Genomic DNA, 24,530 nt, shown 5'->3' on the forward strand with positions numbered 1-24,530 from the left:
GGGGAGAGGCCCCGGAAGAAACCAACGCTGCTGTCGCCTTGACCTAGGACTTCCAGTCTCCAGGACTGAGAGAAAATAAAACGGTGCCGTCGAAGCCCTCAGCCTGCAGTCCTTTGCTCCAGCCCGAGCTAACGAACCCAGTCGCCCCCGTCCGTACTGACTGCAGGAGACCCCACGGTTGGGTAAAAGATTAAGTTGTTTCTTTGGGAGATGAGAGTAAATGAAAGGGAAAAATAACCCTCGAAGAAACAAGGTAACTTAAAAACTACCCGTAATCTCCCCCAACTAAGAAAACGGAATTTTCAGCCGCATAAGCCCTTCATAGCTGTCGCAGTGCCGTGAATTCTTAATACGTGGCCAGGACCTTCGGACGTCTTCCGATCTGATACTGTGACGGCCACCTGACGCCCTATCATGCCCTCACTGTTAAACATTTAAACTATGAGCATCGTGATGCCACGAAGCTTTGTTGTTGTTGTTTTTTCTTTTTTTGATGGCTGGGACGCTAACAAATCGGTGCCCACTAGGGGGAGCCGTGACGCTTGGAAAACGCCCTCTGGTGACAGATGCTTTTGGTCCACACTTGTCGGATCACAGGGACGTGTGGGGAGCGAACGGGGTCAGTCTCGTGAAACGCGCTGCTGGGGTCCTGGCCACACGGTCCTCCCCCTACTCTGTCTGTCTCTTTCTTAAGGTCTTCTTTTGGATGAAATTGTCAAGAAAGGCCGAAAACGCAGTACGAAAGGATCAGAAATGAGAGCGATGGAGGTGGAGTCACCCTCACGGGTCCACCGGGCACCTCCAGGTGACTAAATGGGAGCTCACAGCGTAGAAACGGCAGCTCACATTCACAGTGCTTCCTGGGCGCCAAGCACCTGGCACACCTTGCCTCACCTGGACAGGTACTGTTACCCACTGTCGCCCTACTAGGTGTCCAGTAGGTCGCCTGATCTGCATTTGCAAGGAGCAGGTGGGGGCTGAGAGAGGATAAGTAACTGACCCAAGGCCACCAAGGAGTGGGACCGGCCCCACCGAGCGGGCGGGCGCCCAGGCCTCTCCCCAGCCCTGCAGCCTGAGGTGGGAGCCACCATCCCGTGCCAGGTTCTGCTGCCTCAGAGGTCAGGCGAGGCGCTGGCGTGTCACCCTGCGGGAGCTCACTGTGCTGAGTCATGTCTCTGTGCCTCTCTGTCTCCCCGACTGGTGGGCAGGGAGCACGTCACAGTCATCCTCGTACTTGTGGTCAGACCGGCAGGCCAAGAGTCCACAGATGGGCGCGATTCTGGCCTGCGTGAGGACAGGAAGCCGGCCACTCGAGTGCTCATGATGGACAGAGTGGAGGGGAGTGGGGTCAGGCCACGCGGGGCCTGTGGGCCTCAGGAAGGGGTTGGGGCAGAAAGGCCCTGGGCAGTTTTCAGCAGGGCGACCAGAGCGAGCCACCGGCGAGTTATCAGAGGCTCCCTCTGCTGATGGCTGGAGCACAGCGCACAGGAGGTAGGGAAGGTGTCTCCGGCGTCCACAAGGGTTTAACAGAGGCTGGGACGACTGGACACGGGAGGACTGATGTGCAGTGACTAGGAGGCGGAGCCGCCCTGACTCACTCCTGGGATGGAGGATGGGGCTGGGGGAAGGTGGGAATCAAGGACAACTCAGGCTGAGCCCCTGGGGATGGTGACGCCACCTAGGAGGTGGCACGTCGAGGAGGGGTCCAGCCGGGGAGAAAACCACACTTTCAGCACCGGCTGAATCTCGGCTAAGTCGATAGAGGAACTCGGGTACCACTAAGGGCCCGTATTTCACAAATACTGTGGTGGCACTCTCCTCTGCTCCATGGGACCCAGGGAGGGCCTTTCTGGATGTTGTCGGTTAGCACGAAAAATAGGAGATTCAGGACTGCTGCATTTTGACGAGCCTTGTGGCGCTTTAATGATTCGCGATGACATGCTTTCCCCCTGGTTCACAGGCTGCGGTCTGCTTTGTAAAAGTGTGACGTCTTAAAAGCATGAGACCTGGGGACAGACCCTCGTTACTGAATCTCCCCGGCGAAGCGGGGGCAGAGGGACAGGTGCGTCTCCCCACAGGCGTGTAAGTGGCGTGTGGAAGTGACGCGGGATTTGGCCGCGGTAAGAGAATAGTCTTTTCTAGCTGCTAGCAGTTTCGGACGCCACGTGACACAACAGAAAGGCTTCTGATCGCAGCAGCGTTTAAAGGGCACTGGCGTTTTACTTTTCCGTGGCTCAAAGAACAGCCCCCTCAGTGGACGACCACATACACAAGAGGCTGCAAGGTCCCCAAATAGATGTCATGACGAGTGGCGCTGAAGGCCACCCTTTCACGTAAGGGCGATATAAATAACTCTTCCTGTGCGCTGAATCCCACATGTCAGGATTTCAGGATAAGCCGGCCAGCACCGGACTCCAGACGCCGGGCAAGACGACTCGGCTGTTCAAGCCCCGAGTCTGTGGGGAGACCTACAGCCGCCTCCCCGCTCTCTGTTCTAGAATTCTCCGGCTGTTGTACTGTGATCCGGGTCACCAAGAAGAGTTTCTATTACGTCCACGGTCTTCTGAAGAAGACAGGGAGGGGCGTACCATTTTTTTTAAAAATTATGATTTCCGCCCTGAATGGACCCTTAAGGAGATAAGCTTCGCCCAAGGGAGAAAAGGCGCTTCTCAGGGTCACTTCCGCCAGTGACAGGAGACAGAGAGAGGAAACGGATACGAAAATCCCAACGAGGTTAAGGTTCCTTTCTCGTAACCTATACGTTGTGCCATTTTTACATTAAGTGCAGGGATGAGCGTTTTGACAAATAATGACTGATCCCCCGTGCGAAGATAATTGCGATGCTTCTAAGTCACTCCCTTCTTGGTCTGAGATGAGAAAAACACACGGATGATTTATGGGGACAAAGGAGGAACGAGGAAATGGGTTTAAGAGGATGGTTATAATTATAAGTTTTGAAAAGGAAAAAAAAACACCATTGTCTACTTGAGAGCTAATAACACTATTGCGCATAAATAGGAAATGGTTTTATGGGTTTTGCGGGAGCCCCTCTCTGCCTTTCCTCCAGGTTAATTTCGGCTTGCAGAGTTTTAAAAGCATCGCTCGGCACCGGCTCATCTGAACGCGAGCTGGGGGGATGCCGAAGGCCCGGGCCTCGGCCCGGCCCGGCGATGGCTCCCTGTGGGCACACTGAGCATTACCTATTTTGTTTTCTGTCCTGTGAAAAAAAATGGCATCAAAAAGATGACCCTTCCATCTGATCGGAAGTCAGTATCCGTTACACAAATCGTGCAGGTGACATCGTCCCCACGTTCAGAAGGAGCTCTTAGAAAACACCCTGAGAAACAGTTAAACGGAATTGCCAGCGGAGGTTCTGGACCCCTCCTCCCGGCACGGAACCGACACCGCGGCGTTCTGGACGCCGACGGGCATATGCCCCGTCATTTAACGAGCCCGGCAGCCGGTGGCCCCGCTGCACAGCACGCCGCGCCCCGCAGCCCTCCACCCCACAGGTCGCCGGCCGGATGCGGAGACCACGGGGCTGCCGGCCAGTACGCTGTGAGGCACGCGAAGGTCGTGGGCTTAAATGCTGTCTTTCCTCCGTCAGGACGTCTGAGGTGTGACCTGGGTGTTCTGCTCTCTTCGTTTTTTGCCCAAGGGTTTATTGCTTTGAATCTCACACGGGAATGAAGGATTAATGTTTTCGATCTATACACCCTCGTTTTTTTTTTTAAAAGTGTGCATATCCCCCATGAACTCATCCCAGCCCCTCTCCACGACTTCCGAGGGTGGCAGATCGCTTCCAGGGAGCGACATGGACCACCTCGTATGGTTTCCACCCACTGACTTTCACGCACAGGAGCAGGAGCAGCAGGTCCACGCAACTCTGCGACAGCCCACGCGTGTTTGCCACCTGCGGAAATATTTGTCTAACGCCCTGGCTGGACCCCAGGTCGCCTTCACCTGTGGAATCCCTCACATGGCACAAGGCCAGGCCGGTTTCCATAGAGATGTGCCGACGGGAACAAAGCCAGGTTGTCGCTAGCTGCAGAGCCAGAGTCCTCAGCCCTCAGTGAAGAGACAGTCGGGGGGCGGCAGTGTGGGAAGCACAGCCCTTGCAGGGGACCTGGTGCTTCTAATCCACGGACGCGGGCTTGTTCTGGCTGAGGGGTTCGTGTCTGCACGGCAGGGTGGAACCCATTTCACTGGTGACTGTCTCCTCCTGTGTGTGTCTGGACCGGGACAGACACCTCGCCGCTCCCACGGGACCTTTCCACCTGTGGTGGCAGTTTCTTTGAGCGGCCCCCGCTTCGTGCCAACGAGCAGATTGTTCTAACATGCACGGTCACCAAAGCCAGTGCACGTTTAGAGAAGTGACCGACTGCAGATGACTCTACCTCACAGAGTGCAGCTGGGACCGAAGGTGCCCACGGTCTCCGGCTGGCAGGATGCTGGCCCCATGGGCGGTGTAATGAGGCCTTCCCACGTCAAGCCTGGTGCGCAGATCGGCCGCCCTGGGAGCTCGTGAGAGATGCAGATTCTCGGGCCCATCCTGGTACCCTGACTCGGACGCTGCGTATCAGCGAGTCCACCATATGAGAAGGCGTGTGGGAAGCACCATTCTGATTGACACGAGGTGCATGATGGGGCGTGGTGGGGACATCCGCCCAGCATGCAACTTCCAGGTAGGGGAGGCACCGGCTTTGAGATTACTACAAAAGTACAAATGCTCAGTGCTTAAGACCCAGAAGGCTGCCCCTCACCCCCAGCGAGCTTCCCGTGAAGATGGGAGCTGTCAGAGCTGCCTGTGTCGACCAAGATGCCTGCACAGGGCCGGAGGCTGGGAGGTGGGCTCAGGACCAGCGTGGAGGGGTGGGGTGGGTCCGGCTTTACTTGATGGACAAGGGACAGCAGCGGTGACTGGGGGATTTAGAAGGCGAGGGCAGAAAGAATGGCCAGTTAGAGAAAACAAAAGAAAATGCAGTTGAGACCAGAAAATGAAATCCTGCGGACCCCTTTTCCAGAGCAGGAGACAGGGACATGCACTGCCACGCGGAGCCCGAACAGCGGTGTGAAACGGTTTTCAGGGCGGTCTGCAAACTAGACGCTTCTGCCTGTGGCATTTCTCAGCATTACGCGGAAAATACCCAGACAGCTGTGCTGTGGCGCTGTGACGTGAAGGAACGGTCTTTGTTTTGGCTCCTGCCTCCCCTGCCGCTTGGAGATCGTGACACAGCTTGTGCATGGGCACAGTCCCTTCGGTTAGAGAAAGACAGAGGCTCTCTGGTCACGACCTCAGCAGCGTGGGCTTAGCGCTGGGCCGGCAGGATCTTAGTATGCTGGAGGGGCCGTCTACACTGGCCCAAATAAGACTAGGGGGGTCCTCAGCGGGGGACATCTGGAGGGTCATCGGAGTCCCGCCTTGCACTCTTAAGACACGTGAGAACGTGTCGTGCAGTTAAGGACAGTCCTCGGTTACTCGGGCGAGGCCCGGTCATCGTCACACGGCGCTGAGTTAGGCGTCCTCCACGTGCTGTGACATGAGCATCAGCTGCAGGGCCCGGAGACGCGGCGTGCGTGTGTTGGCTGATGCCCCGTGCAGGGGACCAACCCCTCCCGGCCTCGGTTCCTCATCCGCAAAACGGGACTGCCCCGGACTCAGCCCCCGGGGCCAGTGCGAGGGTCGAAGGGCACCATTCGGAGTGAGTGCTTGGCACCGCATGTGGCCTTGGAGAACCGCTCAGCAAAGACCAGCTGTGGGTCGGTTTGGAGCGGGGACACAGAATCACGGCGCTATCACAAATGCGACTATTTTCCACTCTTCCCGAATGCTGGGTGGGGACGCAGCACGAGGCACGCACGCCGTGCACACATATCTAGGTGGAGCGGGCCTGACGTGACGACCCCAATCAGGCTCTGGTGCTCAGCACCGCTGACACTGTCATGTAGTTCACTGCGCTGGGGGCTGCTGCGCGTGTCGTGTCATCGGAGAAAGACCTGTGTTCCCGGTCCCATCAGACACTGGGGGCGTCGGGGAGGGCAGACGCAGTCCTGCCACAGCACGCTAGAAAGTTCGAATTCCACTCACCCTACGAAAGACGTGAAGCCACTGAAGGGTCTCGTTTTACCACAGTGCTCTGAATTTCACTGTGTGCACGTGAAAAAAACCTCAAGCAACATGAAGAGGAAACGTGGTGAACGGTAATTCCCCGCCCCTACCCTAGACACGCCAGCGAGAGGTGGCCGCTGTCCTTGTCACAGCGAGGAGATGTGGAGGAGATGGAGCTGAGGGCATGCGGGGTCGTGAGGAGACCGGCAGGAGGTTTTTGCAAAAGGAGAGACGAGTCCCTACAGGAATGAGAGGGGAGAGGAGAGAATTTGGACAGACCTCGAATCCTAATCAGCAGGACCTGGCGATCAGAGCACTGGACGTCGAGCACGAGGGACAGGGAGAGCCGGAGGGTGACGACCCCAGCCAGCTTCCTGGATTAGTTCACTCTGGGAGCTGCGGTGTCGGAAACGGAGCGAAAAAATGGTGCTGGAGCCTGTTCCTGTCCTGCTCCTCCTCCTCTTCCTTTCGCTGACGGGGCGCTCCACGTTTTAGCGCGAGGGGCTGCCCTGTGGGAGGCCCCGTCTTGCCACCTGCCTCGTAGCCGCATGCGCCCACGTGGCTCTGCGTGGGTCAAAGGCACGTGAAGAGGCGATATGGCAATGTCTGGATCGCATCCCGTAACGAAGCTGCTCGCCCTCGACTTTCTCTCCTTCCCCTCCCTCGGTGTGCTGTGCTCCTGTGTCCATCGGCCCCGCCCACACCGGCGGGGACGAGGGCTTTGGGGACAGTGGGACAGGGACGCGTGGCCGTCGCTGGGCCTCTAATCTTTTGAACTACCACATGAGAGAAAAACACCCCTCTGTGTCATTCATGCCATTCTATGTGGGGGTCTCTTTGTCACAGCAGTTTAGCCGGTGCTTGAACTAATTTCGGAATACAGGAGGGAGGAGAGATTTCGTTTTGTTTTGCCGTGAGGTGGGGGGGTGCGGGGTGGTAGAGAGGAAGCCGTTTGACCGTGAGGCGTTGAACTGCCTGTGTTTCACCGAGACAGACAGGAGCTAGGGACCTGGATTTGGGAGGGAGTGGCTTAGGCAGGGGTCAAAGCCATGGCAATAGATGGGTCGCCAGGGAGGCCACGGGAGATGGGCAGGAGAGAGGGCCTGGAGCAGCAGCGAGGACGGACAGCTGAAGGACAGAGCCGCTTACTTCATTTCCATGTCGCCCTCATTTGCTAACATGCCGTCTTCCCACTGATGACAGACTCTCTGGGTCCATGGATTGTAGCTTTCTTATCTCTGGATAAAGCTCCTCCCTGTATACACAGCCCAGCCTTCATCTAAGAACCTGTGGGGACCCCCTACAAACTCCCGGGGCCCTGCTCTGCTCAGCTCAGCTCACTTCTCTGCCGCGCTCAGACTCACAGCGTCTACCTACTTCAGTCACCTTGAACTCTGCCATCTGCTTCTTTGGCGAGATGGTGGCCATTGCCTGGCGCACCTCTCCGTGCCGTGGGCTGGTAAGTGGCCCCAGGCAGAGAGCAGGGGCTAGCGTGGCTCGTGGCGTGTTTCCCTTCCCTCGAGCACGACAGACCTGTGGTGCACAACGCCCAGTGCTCGAAACAGCTGCCTCGTATGTTTTGCCTGTCTCATAGCTCTGTAGAGTGGGGCGTCAAGTCCGGTGCTCGCTACTCTATTATGGCTGGAAGCAGAAGTCTGGGTAGTTGGTAAAAGCTCCCAGCTGGTTCTGATAGGCTCTCATCTCCTCCTTTGGGGGTCCCTGGCTAAGAATTAAGGTCCCAGGAAAGCAAGCGCCATGCAGATGGCTGCCCAAGGTCATGTCAGCGAGATGCCATTGTAATTTATAGCATACGATTGATTCTGGCCCACCAAGCAGCCTTCTGATTATGGTATTAGCTTCTAGGTAGATCTGCCTGGGAGATGTAGTTCTCATCATAAATTAATCAATTGGTATTTTCGTTTTCTACATCAGGCTCTAGTAAACTTAGTTAAAAGGTGTTTCCTCGACAGCCAGACCAGCGTTGCTATGCCATGGCGAACCCACCGAGGGGAACACCTGTGCCTCACTGGCGGCCAGTCCTCCGCCTGGACCCGTCACTCCCATTAGCTAACTCTGACCATGCTCCTCATGGGCTCTTTTTTTTTAAAGAAAACTGTCACGTTAAGGATCCCTGAGATCGGAAACAGATTCGTCATTACTGAAACCTTATGAGTCTTTACGTGGTTTCTTGCAGCGCAGACTTGGTCTAGTTACCATCTGCTGTCCCAGAATTAACTTCCCAAAGGCCTCGCATTTGGCTGAAGAACTGCAATTTTGGTCCAAAAGAGTGACCCGAATATTACATAAACATATACTGCAATATACATATTATTTTGTCCAAGTAAACAGCCAAATTAAGCAAATAGATTGATGATATTTGTCGGTACCCAAACACGGCCCTAGTTATTTGAATGAACACGGTCTGCAGATGAGAATAATTGATAACGGCATTCGGCAAGACGAGAAGAATCCAATGTTAAAAAATCTGGATGTGAGAACCATTTGAGTCTTTTATCCTGAACGCTGCCCCCGCTTTCTATGCAAGTCATTCAGAGACTTTTATAAACACGAGCTCATTTGTCTCATTCCTCTTGCTAAGGGATGGCACATGGAAAACTAATTGTCCTCGCTACTTCTCCCGTTTCCGAATGGAGAGATTAAGTCACTGACGCCGTTAGTTACGGCTCTCTCTGTAACTGATCAGGTGTATGGAAGAATCACTTCCTCAGTGACCACCCCCACCCCCATTTCCTTTACGCTCAGCCGTTTTACCCCTAAGAGACTTTCCTGGACCCCTGACTGGGCTCTGAACCATTCTCTGAACTCCCAGACCCCCGCGCCTTGCTCGGCACACTGGCTTTAAATGGCCTGCTTAGGCATCTGTCTCTCCAACACGCAGGTGCTCCCCGGGGTCAGAGGCCGTGTCACATCCTTTCCGCCCGGCACACTAACAGGTATGTCTCCTGGGTTCGATCGAGTTTATAAAATGAAGCTGTGAATGGTCCACATTCAATGTGCTCAGCCCTTGGCCGGGGCTCAAAATACAAAGAAAAGTAAGACGGAATCTGTGTGCATGAGAAACTCGCAAGGGGTGGTGATGGCTGCGTGATTTGCGTGCGGTTGTCACTGAAAACAGATCCTTTGCAAGGAGCGCTCAGTAATTGTGGGGTGAGATCTGCATAGCACATCATGTGTTTCTCTTGCTTTCTGTGATCTTCCCGAGACACCAGCTGAGATCTCACGACACGAAGGCAGCACAGTAGGGTCACGCCGGAACGAGGTAAGAACCCGGCTGTCAGTCCTCCTGGGCACATGACGTGGGGTTTGCTTTTCCTTGCTGTCGCCACGATTGATCCATCGTGAAAACGATGGTGGTATCATCTACCTTCCCTTTCTCCCGGATCAAATGGAATAGTATGTGAAAGGGCGCTGTGAACTCTCCGCCACTACAAACATTGGACTTAGGAAGTCGCCACTTTGTGGGGACAGCTGACCCCAAGTCTCAAGAGTCTGCTTGTCCCCAGGGTCGGTTAGGGGCAGCCCCTGGTATCCTGAGTTATTCTCATCAGTCAATTATGGTGAGGTGAGGTTCAAACCCACAGATTTAAAACTAGTAACATCAACATATACCATAAAGCAGAATTAGCCTTATTCATAAGGGAGGAAGTGTTTTAGAGGATCAGAAAACAGACACCTCCACATAAAATAACTGGAATCTGCTATATGCATAGATATCAAAGGATTTTATAAATAGATTAAAAAAAAATGTATGTTGTTGCCAAATGGAATAAATCATTGTCCTGAAGAAAGCAGCAATTTCGTGAAATTGTAGCTGATGATGTATTTTCCATGGCAACCAACCCGGTCTCCGGTCCATTTAAAGGAGTTTGCAGTTTTGATATTACTGTGCATGGGTAAGCACCTGTTTGGGACAGAAACCGAAATGACTTTAGAAAATTACATTTACTGAAAGGAAATCTAATCATGGCAGTTGACATCACCCAGCCATGCTGAGTCGTCCATCTCGCAGAGAGAGCAGTATGTTGGAAGTGACATCATCACGCTCGAAAGTCTCCACAGCGGACTAAACCTCCTCGACCAAACCTTATTTAAAATAACACTCCCTGCCTCCCTGCCACAGAGCCTGGGACAGTAAGTGTACATATTGTCCCTCTCTCCACCCCCGCCCCTGGCCAATGCTGCTGAGCAAATCGAATAAGATTCAACTCTGATCAGAGTCGAGTCTGCTGATCAGAGAAAATTTCACATTCCACAGATTTCGATACGATACGCTGTGTCGTTATTTTCACTCAAGTCAACTTATTTTCTAGTTTGTCTTTCACCCCACGTGTTCTTTAAAAGTACGTTGTTTAATTTCCAAATGTCTGGAGGTTTCCCGGTATTGTCGCGTTATTGATTTATAGTCTGATTCTGTTATCATCCAAAACATTTTGCATGATTTCAATTCTTTGATGTTATCTGAGGTTTGTTTTCCTGGCTCAAAATCTGGTTCGATGTTCCACGGGCCTTTGAAAACGACGTGTATTCTGCCGCCGTTGGATGGACGGAGTTGGCTGGCACTGCTTTTACCTGCCGATTTTCTGCCCGAGACACCACGAGAGGGGCGCTGAAGCCTCCGGCCACGACTGTGGGTTTCTCTCTCTTTTTAGTTTTGTCGGCCTTTGCTTCGCGTGATTTGAAAGCTCTGTCGTTAGGAACATGGATATTCGGTATTGCTACGCCTCCTCAGTGAACTGACTCCTTGCTCATCGTGTCATGGCCATCTTCATCCGCAGTAATATCACTGGTCTGAAGTTTACGTTGTGCGATATTAATACACACACTCTGATTTTCTTTCGATTGGTGTTAGCACTGTGCATCATTTTTTCTATCCTTTTAAGTGATCTGCCTTCATATTTCAAGTGGGTTTCCTTCAGGCAGCACATATAACCGTGTCTTGTGGTTTTTTTTTTTTTAATCCGACCTGACATACTGTCTTTTCATTGGTGTGCCTAGAAAAGGTATTCTTATAAATCGGAAAACGTGCATTATTTTTGTGATCCCGAGACTAATCATGTTTTTCTGAGGTGTTTTCTTAGTTGTTTGCTTTTCGAATGGCTTTTTTCAAGCCGTGAGAGGAAGGAAGGTAGCAGAATCTAATCTGGAGTTTAAGGGACTTAGCGCGTAACGAGCCCCCCACTATTCCGCCGAACACCCTGCCAGACCCTCTGCTGTCATGCGCCCAGTGTGATGGGACTGTTCTCCTCACTTTGCTGACGGAGGCGAGTCAGGCACTACAGCACAGGCTGCCGGCAGCCCCCATGTCTGTCATCCCCTTTCTGCAGAGTAACAGAATAATATCTCGGCGAGGTCGAGAGAGGGCACATTTCCCAGTCTCCTTTTTGACAAGGTTTGCTCTGTGACTCAGTTCTGGCCAATGTGATAGAAACTGTGATGGAAACCTTCCCCCAAGGACAGCCGACCTGCTCCTTCCCTCGTCCTGCTGCCTGGAACGTAGATGTGATGACGGCACATTGGACCGTGAGGAGAAGGGCCACAGTTCCAGGGGGGAGGGGATAGGACAGTGAGCTGTCAGAAGCCTGGGTCCCTGTGGACCCATACCTGCCTCTGGGTGCTTCCTCCATGTAAGAGAGGAAGAAAAACCTGCCCTGGTTAAGCCGCCACTGTTTGGGGAGTTGGTTACTTGTCCCTGAGCCCAGCCCTAATGGATTAGTCCGGGATCAACTAACATCTACTGTGTCATATAATCACACTCTATGTTTGGACAGTGTCTTTCCAGCATCTTTTATGGTCTCGTGTGGAAGTCATGTAGACTTGGGTCGGCGGGGGGAAGGTATTTTATTTTGTTTATCTGATCTTTCAAATTACTAAATTAAAGGTTACCCCCCAGATTTGGCCTGGGGATGCCGTGACAAACTGACATACGGTGTGCAGAGGAATCCTGGACCTGTGTTTAAGACTCGCCTCTGCCTCATACCGGCTGTGCATTCTTAGGAAGCTCCATCTGTTTGAGGCTCAGTCTCCTGTAAAGGATACCGGCACCTACCTCATTAAGTTCTTTGAATGAATACATAAAATGTATCGTGTGACAGAGCTTGGTAAGTACGAAGCACTTACAGAAATATAAGGGGTTATGATCGTGTGACAGAGCTTGGTAAGTACGAAGCACTTACAGAAATATAAGGGGTTATGATCATAAAATTAGAAGACAAATTTTCCTGTATAACCCTGAAAGGTAAAATCATCTCACACATACACTTACAGTGGTGTATGTGTTGTTGGTTGCTAGTTGTATGTGTTGGTCGCTAGTTATGAATGAGAATAAATTGAAAATTCCATTCTAGTTAGTAACTTAAAAACATAATAAACAACGATTCAGTGCATGCTGCTACGAACTTAGGTTTATATCATGCCTTTATACCAAAGCTTTAATATCTCTTTATATTATAGAAAACATCCAGGTTTTTTTTTTTTTTTTGTTATTTTGCTTTGTTTCAATAGGCTGACTTTAATCAAAACGTGAATTTAACCACTTAGCTTTCTGTATAATACCTGAGAGCGTCCGGAATGATTGCTTTGTGAAACACTGCTTTCTGTTTTAAAACTATATTTCGTGCTAAGTGCTTTTAAGGTGTCCAGTAGAAATAAGAAAGCAAAGTCCATCGTCAGTCTGAAGCTGGCAGAAAGGTAAAAGTCCTTGGGCTTGGCTTGGGGCGGGAACAGCCAGGGCAGAGGCTGTCACAGGCTCGGGAGAGGACGTGGGTGAAGGGAGGGTGGCAGGAGCCACGTGTGGAAGCGGAAGGCAGCTCTGACCATCGGCGCTGGGACCTGGGGGCAGCGGCAGGTAAATAAGGCCAGACGGAGCACAGCTGGAGTGATCGAGAGCTTCAAAGGTGAGATGCGATTTCACACCAAATTTAGACGGTTGCAACTTTGAGCAGCTCCGAGGGAGGAGCCCGGCCAGGGGTGTATAGTGGGGCTCCTGTCAGTCCAGCTAAAGTCTGCAGGAACATCTCAACAGGACTTCTGGTCCAGCTAGGGGAACCCCTGGGCCCACTGGGAGTGTAGGCCAGAGGGCTCCATCTGAACCTAGCTATGCTTTGTGTGTTTTTCTGTCTGATGGAGTTTATCTAATCCGTATTTTTTTAAGGCTCAGTTTTTCTAACAAGGCGGCTCTCTGTTAGAGAGAGGACCATAAACGCTCACCTGAGGGCAGTAAACAACCTATAGCAAAGGTCTCGAAAGGAAATAACCTGCTTCTAGCAAGAATATCTTATACATCTTATATGTCAGCGTTTACACATGCAAGAGCGACCCTTCAATTATTTACTATTTGACTTCCAAATTTGGAGAATGCCACTCTAAAGAGAAATCTAAGCTCACGTTTTAAGAACTACATTTTCTGGGAAATGTTAAAATGTGATTAAAAAACCCCCTCAATATTAAACCTATTTCTAGCATTTTTGCTCATCCTTTCCTGGACGTGGTGCTGGATTCTGGTGACTCACTGCATCTCAGATCAGAATCATTCCAGCCTGGGGTTTGCTGAGGATGGACACAGTGAAGGCCAACTCCAGAGACAAGGTGAGAGCCACTGTCCCTGGAGGGGGACTTTAGGATGAGACGCTTTCGAGAGGAATAGCTCCTTTCATCACCCCGGAGTTTATATTAATTGGGTGACTTCGGGGTGGCGGGTGGCCAGACAGCCTCAAGACGGGGCAGTCACCAGAGAGGCCAGGTGATTCAAGGGGCGATTTCGTCCCTACCCACTGACCTCCGACCTCGGGGGAGGGGGAGCTGGAGGTCGGGTTACGAAAGCTGTACAGCAGAGGCTCTGTGGGGGCGTTCATGTGGGGAGCACATCAAGGTGCTGGCGGAGTGAGCGTTTCATGGGGACATTTGGGTGCCACACCCCCTCCCCCCAAGGACCCCTCCCTATGTTTCTCCCGTGGGCGGTTCCTGAATTGGGTCCTTTATGATGAGCTGGTGAAGGTAAATAGTGTTTTCCTGAGTTCTGTGAGTCATTCTAGTGACTTATCGAACCGGAGGGGACTGTGGGAAACCCTGAATTGACAGCCCAGATCAGGAACCCAGGTGGCCCCTGGGACTTGAGGCTGGCATCTGAAGTGGGGCAGCCTTGTGAGACTGGCCCTGACCCATGGGGTCTGCGCTCACTCCGGACAGTTAGGGTCGGGGTGGAGGTGTTAGACTCCCAGCGGGTAGCAGAGGGTGGTGGTTGGTGTGGGAAAGTCTCCCAACATCCAGGGTCGGCAAACATCACTCATTTGGGGCCCTCTCGGCGTTTACCTGTGAGTCAACTGCCAGCAAATTCCTACCTAAAACTATTACAATCAGGAATTCTCACTCAGCGTGGGACAACACACATCCAAGCAGAGGCTAAGGGGCACCATTCGAGCTACACACTGTCCAGAAGATTCCGTAGTCGCTTTACCAGGGAAGTCACAAATGGGAAACTATTGGAAGTGTACAGTGTGTCAGCAGACGCACTGGGGGATTACTTTCTGTGGCTGGCGCCCCGAAGCCCCTCTAAGCTGACGGGCGCTGATGCAGGGCCGACAGCCTGGCCTGGCGGTAACGGTGAAGGAAGGAGGAAAGGGGTGCTCCTCCCCTTTTCTCCGGGGGCCGGGGCCAGGCCAACCCCGCGCGCAATTTCAAAGCAGGTGGAATTTCTCTTGCATCTTCCCTTTCTGCAGCCTTTCCCCACCCACCTGGGCTTCTCTCCCTAGGACCCGGAGCTCCCCGGTATGGGACCCCACCTTTCCAGGCCCATCCCAGAAACCTACGGCCTCCTCCCTGTCCCCGACCCAAATCAAAAACACCTGTTCCTTCAGTGTCGTTTGCTGATTCTCAAATTTCACTATACCGAGTAAGCACCTTGGGGATTTAAGGAAATGCTTAGACCTCAGCCTCAGATGTTGCAATTCTGTCGCCCTAGAGTAGTTTCTGGACATCAGGGTGTTACAAAGCACCACAGGTGATCCTAGCCCGCACCAGGGCTGAGGACTGCCGGGAAGTGATTCCGGCTCGATGCTCGAATTTCTGGGTGTGGGTGTGGGTGACTGATGGCTACTTACGAGCAGATACTGGTGGAATTCAGACCAGCGTTGTCATGGATGTGAGAAGTTTACACAGTAATTCTGAGTCTCGGGAGACAGGCCAGCCCTGTCCTGGGACCGGCTGCTATGAGCGCCCCTAAACTTTTATTCTGACTTTTTGCAGCTTCTTCTAGGTCTGAGTTCACAACCTTTAGGAATTCTGCCTCCTCCACCGCCCCAGGCCCTCACTGGCCCCCCAACTCCAGTGGCCCGTTAGACCCGGCCGACCAGAGATCTAACGAAAGGCAGGGCTGCTGGTCAGGAGGGAGGGGCAACCATCTCTCTTCCTACACGACTATTTGTGCTCTGGTTTGTAGGCTCAATTCTCTTCTCCCGTCAGGGGAGTACCTGCAGGCCGAGACACTAGAATTTCTGGACATCAGAATTTAACACCGACCGCCTCCTGCTGGGCCGAATGGCCATGCCTTCTGCCCTCCCCCACACCCCATGGCTGTTTCACTCGGCAGGCGACTATTCTTAGCACTCATGCAAAAAACGAAATAAGGCTTAAATACAAAATCCCAGCGTAATCCTTGCATGGCGCCTGCTGCATCCAGAAGCTTCCAGAAGGACAGAGGGATGTAGCCCCAGGTTTGGCACGGTCTCCCCAGTTGGGTCAGGGGTGCCCTCCCCGATCCAAAGCTTGGCCATAGGGGTGCACACGTCCCTCTGGGGAGGAATTTCACCCTAAAGTGAAAGCTTTCACCCTCTGTTTGCAGACGCCCGGGGCCGCGCAGCTAACGGCGAAGCAGTCAGCTTTCCCGAACGCCCTTTTACCGGCACCTTCTTTAATCGACGTCCCTTCCTATGAAGGGGACCGAGGGACCGAGGGCTCAGCCACCGCGTTCTACTCACACCCAGGTCATTTGTCTCGGAAGCCCACGCTCGGGACCGTGACACCTCGGAACTGCCTGAGAACTCGCCCACGCCACGGGGACACGCACGGCCTGTGGACCTTAGCGTTCTGGGAGCTTCCCTCGCAAACTCTGCTGCCATCGTCCCGGGAAGGCCTCCCTCAACCTGCACCCGGGTCACTCCTGGGGCTCCTCCCGGGGCGGGGTTGGCAAGTGGAGGGGCCCCGCAGCCGGGAAGGAGAGCTGTTATCTCCTGTTTCCCCACGGGGCCCCCTGGACGGGAGAAGAGGCCATCGTTGACCTCTCCCAATGACCCAAAAAGGTCACAAAATTCACAGTGAAGAAAAAGCAATTTTTTTGAGGTTAACAAAAAAGGGACGGGGAAGCTACGTCAGGACGTCACCACGCGGCCCACGGCCTGTCCTTGGGTCCGGGTCACCCAGAGAGGTCTGGCCTCAGGGTCCACGCCCACGAGCACAGCTGGCCTGGAGGAAGGGGCACTGGGCCACGCCCCCAGGACAGCTGGGGCTCTTCCTGTCCCCTGGCTCCTGGAGGAAGCCGCGCCTGCACATAGCGGGCTGTCCCCAAAACTGCATTGGTTGGGGGAGGACCTCGCACTGTGAAGAGAGGAGTGGCAGGCCAAGGGGGGTAAATGGGCCATGCTTCTGTCACCTTTGCTGTTTCCTGGGGAGATGGAAGAGCAGGCTCTCCAGGGAGAAAGGGGATCGAGAAGGGGAAGTCGGCAAATGCGTGGCCTGTCTTGACCTCAAGTGAAATCCCATCCCTCGTGACATGCCCAGGGTCTGGGGAGCGTCTCTTATGGTTCAGACTGACCACTACCATCCTATCAGCCGAAGACCGGGAGTTTCAACTTGAACCCCAGCCTTTTTAAACCACCCAAACTTGGGCTGTTGACCTTGATCTATGTCACAGAGTACTTCATGGCAGGGTGGAAGTGGCAGGTGGCCACGAACACCTGCATCTTACACAGAGTGCTTCATGTCACCCCCCAAAGCTGGGCTGGATGGAGCCTAGATGGAGAGGCACGGTCACAGCACACAGCGCAGAGGGACGGCCAGGCTGCCATCTGCGAAGAGCAGAGGCGAGACCTGGCGAGCTCCGCCGTGACCTGTTAGCACCCGGTCTTTACATCCACAGAGACGCAGAAATGATGGCCGTCAGCAAGGCTGCAGCGGGCCACCACCGCCTGGGGCAAGACGCCTCTGTCTAGGCAGGTGTGCTCCGGCTTAGTCCGCGAGACACGACTGCTTTTTCACACATTCACAGGTATCAGGAAAAGGCATTCTTTCCATTCCTCGTTTTCAAGGCCCTACTTACCAACTTCATCCCTGATGTTGGCAAGCTCGATTGACAGCTCTTTTTCCTTCACAAGGGCACTTTCATTCTGAAAAAACAAAACGGACATGGAGAGTCCCCTAGTTTTATGCTACATCAGCACTTTCATATGTTTAATTATCGAGTCATATTAAGCAAGTATTTATAAGTCTAGCCCTTAAGGAGATAATTTTCTCATTATATCAGCACATGAAAAACTTGCAAAGCCCAGTCTGACTCATTCAATTGCATCCCATCTAAAGCACAAAACTTGCAATATAATATCAATAACACCCTTGGCTGCGCTTTTCTCTATTTTGGACTCTCATATAGATAGTCATAGAATAATCTTTGTCCTACACGTGAATCTGCGGTTATACGTTATTACGCATTTTACTTATTATGACGATGATGAGATTTTCGACCATGAAAACGTCCACGCCATATTGCTCTGAGGGGCAAACACTCATGTAACCAGCTGTCCCCTTAAACTTACCCTTTTGTCCACGCGAGCATGGTCAGTTGCCTCATAAACAGCAGGCACAAAATGTAACACGAAACAGCTCTCTTTGTAATAAGACCAACAGCAAAACATAAGGATTCTGAGTTTTTCGCTTTGCCTCTTGCATCAATAGAGGGAATAAAAGAAAAAACTCACACTTGAAGTATTTTCGTGCAAACAGAACCATTTGTAACTAAATGACTACTAAGTTGTTTTCAAATCAGAGGCATTCTATGACATAAATGGGAGAAACAGCTGGAGCGATGCTGAATTTGTAATCTGGGTTATCGGGTCACAAGCATTTACATTTCTGACGACTTTATTACTCCGATAACAACTAGGAAAGATATGTCATATAACTTCTCTTCAACTCAGAGGTCCCCAAAATATAAAGTCCCTTTCTTACTACTATAATAACTAAGAAAGACGTGCTAGATAAATTTTCTTCAAGTTAGACATCCCCAAAATATAAAAACTGTAATGCTTGTTTGGCAGCAGGCGCTCCCGAAGCAAACGTTTCTGAAGAAAGCATTTTGGCTAAAACGTGCACCAAAGATCTAGCACGAGCACCATTGTGGCCTCGGGGCAGTTCTTTCTTATTAACTCCCTTGGGAACAGATAGTTGTCACCACTGTGTTTCTATGTGGGCTGTGTTTAGACCCGGGAACACGTGTGTCACTTTGGGTTGAGGGGAGGGTCTCGGGTTACCCAAAGGGTATTTGCGAGGTGATGTCATCATTTCATAATGCCAACGTCAAACTCTATTCGCAGAATCAGCTGAGAGTTACTTCGGTCCCAGGCGTCAACAACTGTTAGCTCGTGGTTCTCTGAGGGACACTGGAACAATGATACACCCTCTGGGGACAGTGGGCCCAACCTCATTCATGAAGCGATAACCTTTCGCCTCGGCCGCAGCATCTGCGCGTCCCTGAATCCGAAGGCCAGCAAACCCACCGCGAGCGTGTATTTTCCTCTTCACTAAGCGATACTGCTTCGAGGCGATGCCCCCAGCACACGGGGTCGTCGTGGGGGTTCAATAACTTAACACACGTGAAGCAGTCGGAAGGCTGCTGGCATGTAGTCCTCTCTCCACGAGGGTTAGCCATTATTGTAACTCCGCTGTTCTGTTTTATCTGCATCTGGATGACATCCCGTAGATAACAGGTGCTTTTCGTATTAAGTATCGGAATGTGTTTAAAATTGCTATTCCGGTGTTTGTTTGTTTGTTTGTTTGTTTGTTTGTTTAAAGCACCTTCCTGGCTCTTTTCTGATTCTGCGCTAAGTTCAAAGGCTGGGGAACCCAGAACAGGGACCGTGTTCAAATCAGACTGGTGACAGGGATTATAGGCTCGTTCTAACAGCAGCATAATATGGCCACTTGTTATCACAAGTTACGAACGCTTAGTCTTCGGGAGAGCATGCATTTCAAGATTCGTCCTGTAATAATCTTCAACTAACAACAACAAAAAACACCTAACTTGTTTCTACCATCGAGAATAATTTCAAACACTCACATCCTCAGTTTTTAAGCACAGTCAGAAGAAGCTTCAAACACTGCACTTGTCTGTCCAGAAACAGCATCACGAGAAGATTGGCTTTCGGAGTGAGGAGTCAGCCGCGGTTAAGTGGAGGCTATAGGCAGCGAACGTAACGAAAACGACAAACTAACTCGAGTTTCTGAACCAAAGCCAAGGATGCCCTCGGCTCTGGGCAGGTCCCGGGGGATGCTGACATCCTCAGGGGGTCCTTATCGTAACAAAGCGCTCCGCGCTTCCCAGCCACGGGGGAATCAGACAGTTCGGGAAGGAGCGGCCGGGCCTCAGCAGAGCTCGCTGATGAAGGCTTTGGGAATCGGATCGCTTTGGCGAAAAGCTACCTCTCAAATCTGCCCCGCCACCCTCGCTGCAGGAAACGCAAAAGCAAAGGGGGGGGGCGTGGGCCGGAAGTAGGGACGGGTGAGAGTGGAGACCCCGCACCCTCTCTGTTTTGGGAAGCAGAGGCGAGAGAGATTGAGAGAGAGAGAGAGAGGAAGAGAGAGAGAGATCTGAATGGTCTGACCCCACCCCACCTCGTCCCCACCGTCAATGCAAGCCCAGCCTGTGAAACCAGCCAGCTTCAAAATACAATTGTCGCGTGGCTTACCAGGGGCGGGTCGGACGTCAGAGCCAGCACGAACCTTTCCCCAACACTTTTTGCCCACCCCGCACGGCGCTGGGTAAGCCTTTGCTCCTCCAAATGCCACCTTCAGGGTCCCGGGCTTTACCTCCCCTTACGGAGGGAGAAACTGGGGCTCGATGGTGAAGTGCCAGCCAGGAAATGGCAAACATGGGAGTTTTAACCCAAAGTCCACACTCGCCATCCAACAAAAAAAGCTCCTGCCCGGGCTTCTACGAGCATAACCCCAAGAATCCTCAGGGCATGACCCTCGGATTGGATCAGAGCACTGAGGATGACCTTGGCGGTTTTCACCTCTAAGCAGAGAGAGGCCACGTCAGCTCCCCATCACTCTGCTTCAATGAACAAATCTCTCTGGCTGCATCCGCACCCCACCGGACTACTGCCTGAACGATCGCATTTGTCCTGGGTGTTGATTGGTGTGCTGCACATCAGGACGGGTCCAGCACAGCCTCCAAAGGGCTGTAACTTCTGACAGGGTAGCCGCTTAGCTTTCCCTAACCCCTTCGGATGGCCTCTGAATGAATATATTGCTGCGTCAGGTGTTGGCACAATAGCTCTGCTCACTAAAGCTGGCCTGTGCGGTTTGGCGACAGCCCTTCTCCTTAAGTGTTTGTTTTTGAAATAGCAACTCTTCCGATGTACGCATTCTCTGCATCGATTATGTTACCTTTGCTCTCTGCTGGCCAAGCCCGCATGAGGCAGTGCTGCCATGGGATGAGTCAACAGCCGTGGCTGCAGGAACTCTGTTCTCCAGGTACAAAGTGAACTCAAAGGGACCTTACTCTCTCCCCTTTGCCTCGAAAAGCTATCCCTCCTCCATCATGGTCGACAGCTCTCTTGCAAGGTCCCAAGGTCCTGCTGACACTCGGGTGTCAGGCCACCCAAAGACCCCCTTAGGAAGGACCCTGAGCCACCGTTCCCTCTTGTTCCCCCACAGGAGCCAGGTCGAGGGTGATGACATGGTAGGATGACTAAACCACGTGCACAGCCGCTTCTGATGCCCAGCTTCGGGTCGGGGCTCCCCTACATGGTGAGTGAATGGAACATTCCTGATTGGTGCCAAGCACGTGAGCCCCTGCTTTCACTCCAGGGGGCCAAAAACACAGAGCTCAGTATCAGCCATCCAGACGATTCGAGTGACACAGTCCAGAAACTGCCAAGGCTAAGAAGGCGTCGCCTGGCATTACTGTTGACTCTGTGGCGGGCCTGACCGGGAATGGACGCACGTAGAGCATCCATCACGCCCTACGCCGGCAGCAGTGCCTGCTTAGAGATCTCTTTTATGTGGTTGCATACCTCTGCTTTGCACTCCGGGTTCTCTGCTCTCTCCAGCATTCACAGAGGAAGTCCAAGGGGAGCTGTCCCCATGGCCACAGCCATCCCCATGTCCACCCTCCACTAACCCTCGACAGACCCCTGCTAGTCTGCCACGGCCAAGCCTACAGCTCTCCTTAGAGAACTGTGTTAGGGCTCCCCTGTTAGGGCTGCTCGCAAACCTTCGGGAGACGCAGGCTTTGGTCCCTTCTAGCTACAGACACCTGGCATAGCGTACGACCTGCTTATCATCCCGTTAACATCATGCAACTGGGTGTGTGGCCAAGCGCCAGGCAAGCCCGCCACACGCTGTTACTTTAACATGCCCGGTTGATGGAAGGTATCTGTTCAGGTGGTAATGGGAAGTGAAAAACACCTCGTCCACGTGCTGTGTTGTGGGCAGCAGCCTTCTAGGTCCCTCCTTGAGTTAGAAACCAACAGAACAGCCTGTTTCCTGTCACGACTGAATGTGGAGTGGATCTCAGGGGTTTTCACCCCAACTCATCCGGACATAAGGAAGTTGATACGAAACAACGCGTATTTAGAGCAGGCTTCCTGTGTGCCAGACAGACCTGCCAGGCAAGGATCTCTGAGCCTTCGAGGAGCCTGTGGGTCTCCCGGAGTCAGTAACTGAATAAGCAATTATGAGACAGCACAACATAATGCAGCAGGGCGGGGCCGGCTGGCGATTTCCCGAGACCAGAGGATAAATAAGCACCCGGGCCAAGGGCCAAGGCCAGGGGAACCGTGACACAAAACAGCCCTCGGGCTATTTCTGGGAACCTGTCACCCACATCAGATGGACCTTTCTCTTTTCCTTGCCAAGTTTCTGCCTCTGGTCTGGTTCTTCCTGCAAGAATTCTTGATGGCTACAAGGGGTACTGATGACAACTGCATAAAATTGACTGTAGTTCTGAGTGTTTTTATCAGCTCCCCCTTCCCCATCTGATATTTTTTTAAAAGGTGGGGTATGTATGTATGTATGTATGTATGTATCTATCTTTCTATCTATGTATCTATGTATATATCTGTATATCTATTTGTGTGTGTGTATATATATATACACATACCTGTGTGTGTGTGTGCGGCAGGTATATATTATACATATACCCATATATAGGTATATTGTTGTTATTACATATACATAGATATATATATGTATATATACCTTATATATATAGGTATATATATATATATATTCATATATATATTAATATCATCAATAATAAGGTATGTATATATATATATATAGGTATTAAGTTACATATGTATATATTACCCATATATATAGGCATATATATATATTACATATATACATCATCAACAATAATAACAATACAGGTATATCTATATATATATAGATATATATACCTATATATATATATATAGATATATATATATAGGTATATATATCTATATATATACACCTATATATATATATATATACACACACACACATACCTATCTATCTATCTTTCTATGTATCTATCTACGTATCTATGTATATATCTGTATATCTATATGTGTGTGTACATATAGATATACAGATATATATATGACTTTTTTAAAGGTATACGTAAGCCCAAAGACTCTCAACTAGTCCTTCGTATCTTTTCAGCCTACCCTTAAATAGCACAGATCAGGAAAAGTCAACCATTAGGGAAACTAGGCGACTTTTTCCAGGCTCAACGACAGGAAGCTGAATAGGAATCTACAGAATTATGGTATTTGAGGAAAAGGCAGGATCCTCTTTGTTGTGAATTTCTGAATTTCCAAGTGACATATGGACACACGCAACTACAAAGAGGTTAGGGGGTTTCTCGTTCTTCCCGGAAGCAGCCTCGCTTTTTACCCCGAGCTCCGCGAACTCAGGCTGGGGTTTAACTTCACATGGTAGGAGTTGCTCCCGGAGGGAAATGTTTTTTCTTCTGTATTTCAATAGGAGCCACCAGGTGACATCGACAGAAGTGATAAGTCTCCGGCGTCGTTGTCACCCTGTGGCCTTTCGTGATGCCACGTTCGCCCTCAATATCGATATTGTGGAGATCGGCCAAATTCATAACGCGACTGTGGAAAATTCCTCTGGGAAGTGGACCGACCTTTTGCTTTTCATTTCGGTTATTATGGCTCCAGGCAGCGCCGATGCCACGCTTTGACTTAATGAATATTATTTCTCTCACGTGTAATTAACACCAGCCACCGTATTTTGTATCTGCCTTTCTACGCTGAGATGAAATTTAATATAGACTGGTCGAAGGGAAACTTTCATTCATATTTAATATTCTTAAATACATGTCAGTGTCCACTTGTGTGAGAAATGAGCAAACCCATATCGAGTTTTATGGCTAAACTTAAGGGTGTTTCAGTCCAGCCTCTGCCCTTATGCATGCTGGGGAGAGTCCGTGGTTACAAAAACAACTAGCTTACCCACGAGGCTGTAGTTAGTCAGAGAATGTCATGCCACACCTGGATTACTAATGGACAATTCGAGAGGACAGAGACTTATGGGGCCCAAGGAGAAGGAATACGAACCCAGATGTAATGCCGGGAAATTCTGGATCACTGAGTGAGCACGAGAGGGAGCCTAGCCAGCACCGTGACGTTCAATCCATGGATGTATCACTCAGGGAGTTTCTCTGCCTTTCTGATCACCTTCGCAGATTTATTACTGTCAGATCACCCACACATACCTGAGAGGAACAGCAAGCTGCCCTCTCCCAACTCCCGCCCCTACCGAGAATTTAGAAAAAAAAAAGGTAAATAAGATTAGCCTTTGAAACTGTAATCAACACAGAAAAAGTCAGGGTAGACATACGCAAATCAACCCTTAAAGGGACAGGGCAGTAACTAAACCAGCACGTCAGAGTGGGCTATGCAGAGGAGCTTAGGAGAGGCGGTCCCCAGGGCCCCAACAATCTCACAGCCTTCCCAGCTGCATTACTTTCAGGCTAGAGGGACGAAGGGACACGGACGGGCCAGGCTCGATGCCACCGACCGCCTGAATAATGCGGCTCAGGGTCCATTCTCATCAAAGCTTCTTATGAAGCTGGACGTTGATCCAGAAACAAATCACGTTTACCGGGCTGATTATCTTCCATTTG

General features: G+C 51.4%; 1 protein-coding gene and 1 long non-coding RNA gene across 2 annotated transcripts in view; one reads left to right on the plus strand and one right to left on the minus strand.

The window, feature by feature from the left end:
- Positions 1-24,530, minus strand: part of LOC120602961 (microtubule-associated tumor suppressor candidate 2-like) — a 129,627-nt gene that overhangs the window by 22,704 nt on the left and 82,393 nt on the right. The window contains exon 6 of the mRNA XM_039863356.1: positions 17,439-17,505. Within this exon, the coding sequence (XP_039719290.1) occupies positions 17,439-17,505 (67 nt within the window). The remainder of the gene's footprint in view (positions 1-17,438; positions 17,506-24,530) is intronic.
- Positions 588-11,953, plus strand: LOC120602398 (uncharacterized). The gene is made up of 4 exons (XR_005652739.1): positions 588-902; positions 9,009-9,063; positions 9,333-9,389; positions 10,101-11,953. It is a non-coding gene; the product is annotated as an uncharacterized LOC120602398 (long non-coding RNA).

The sequence above is a fragment of the Pteropus medius genome, unplaced genomic scaffold, assembly GCF_902729225.1.
Source record: "Pteropus medius unplaced genomic scaffold, Ma_sr-lr_union100, whole genome shotgun sequence".
NCBI classification, from domain to species: Eukaryota; Metazoa; Chordata; class Mammalia; order Chiroptera; family Pteropodidae; genus Pteropus; species Pteropus medius.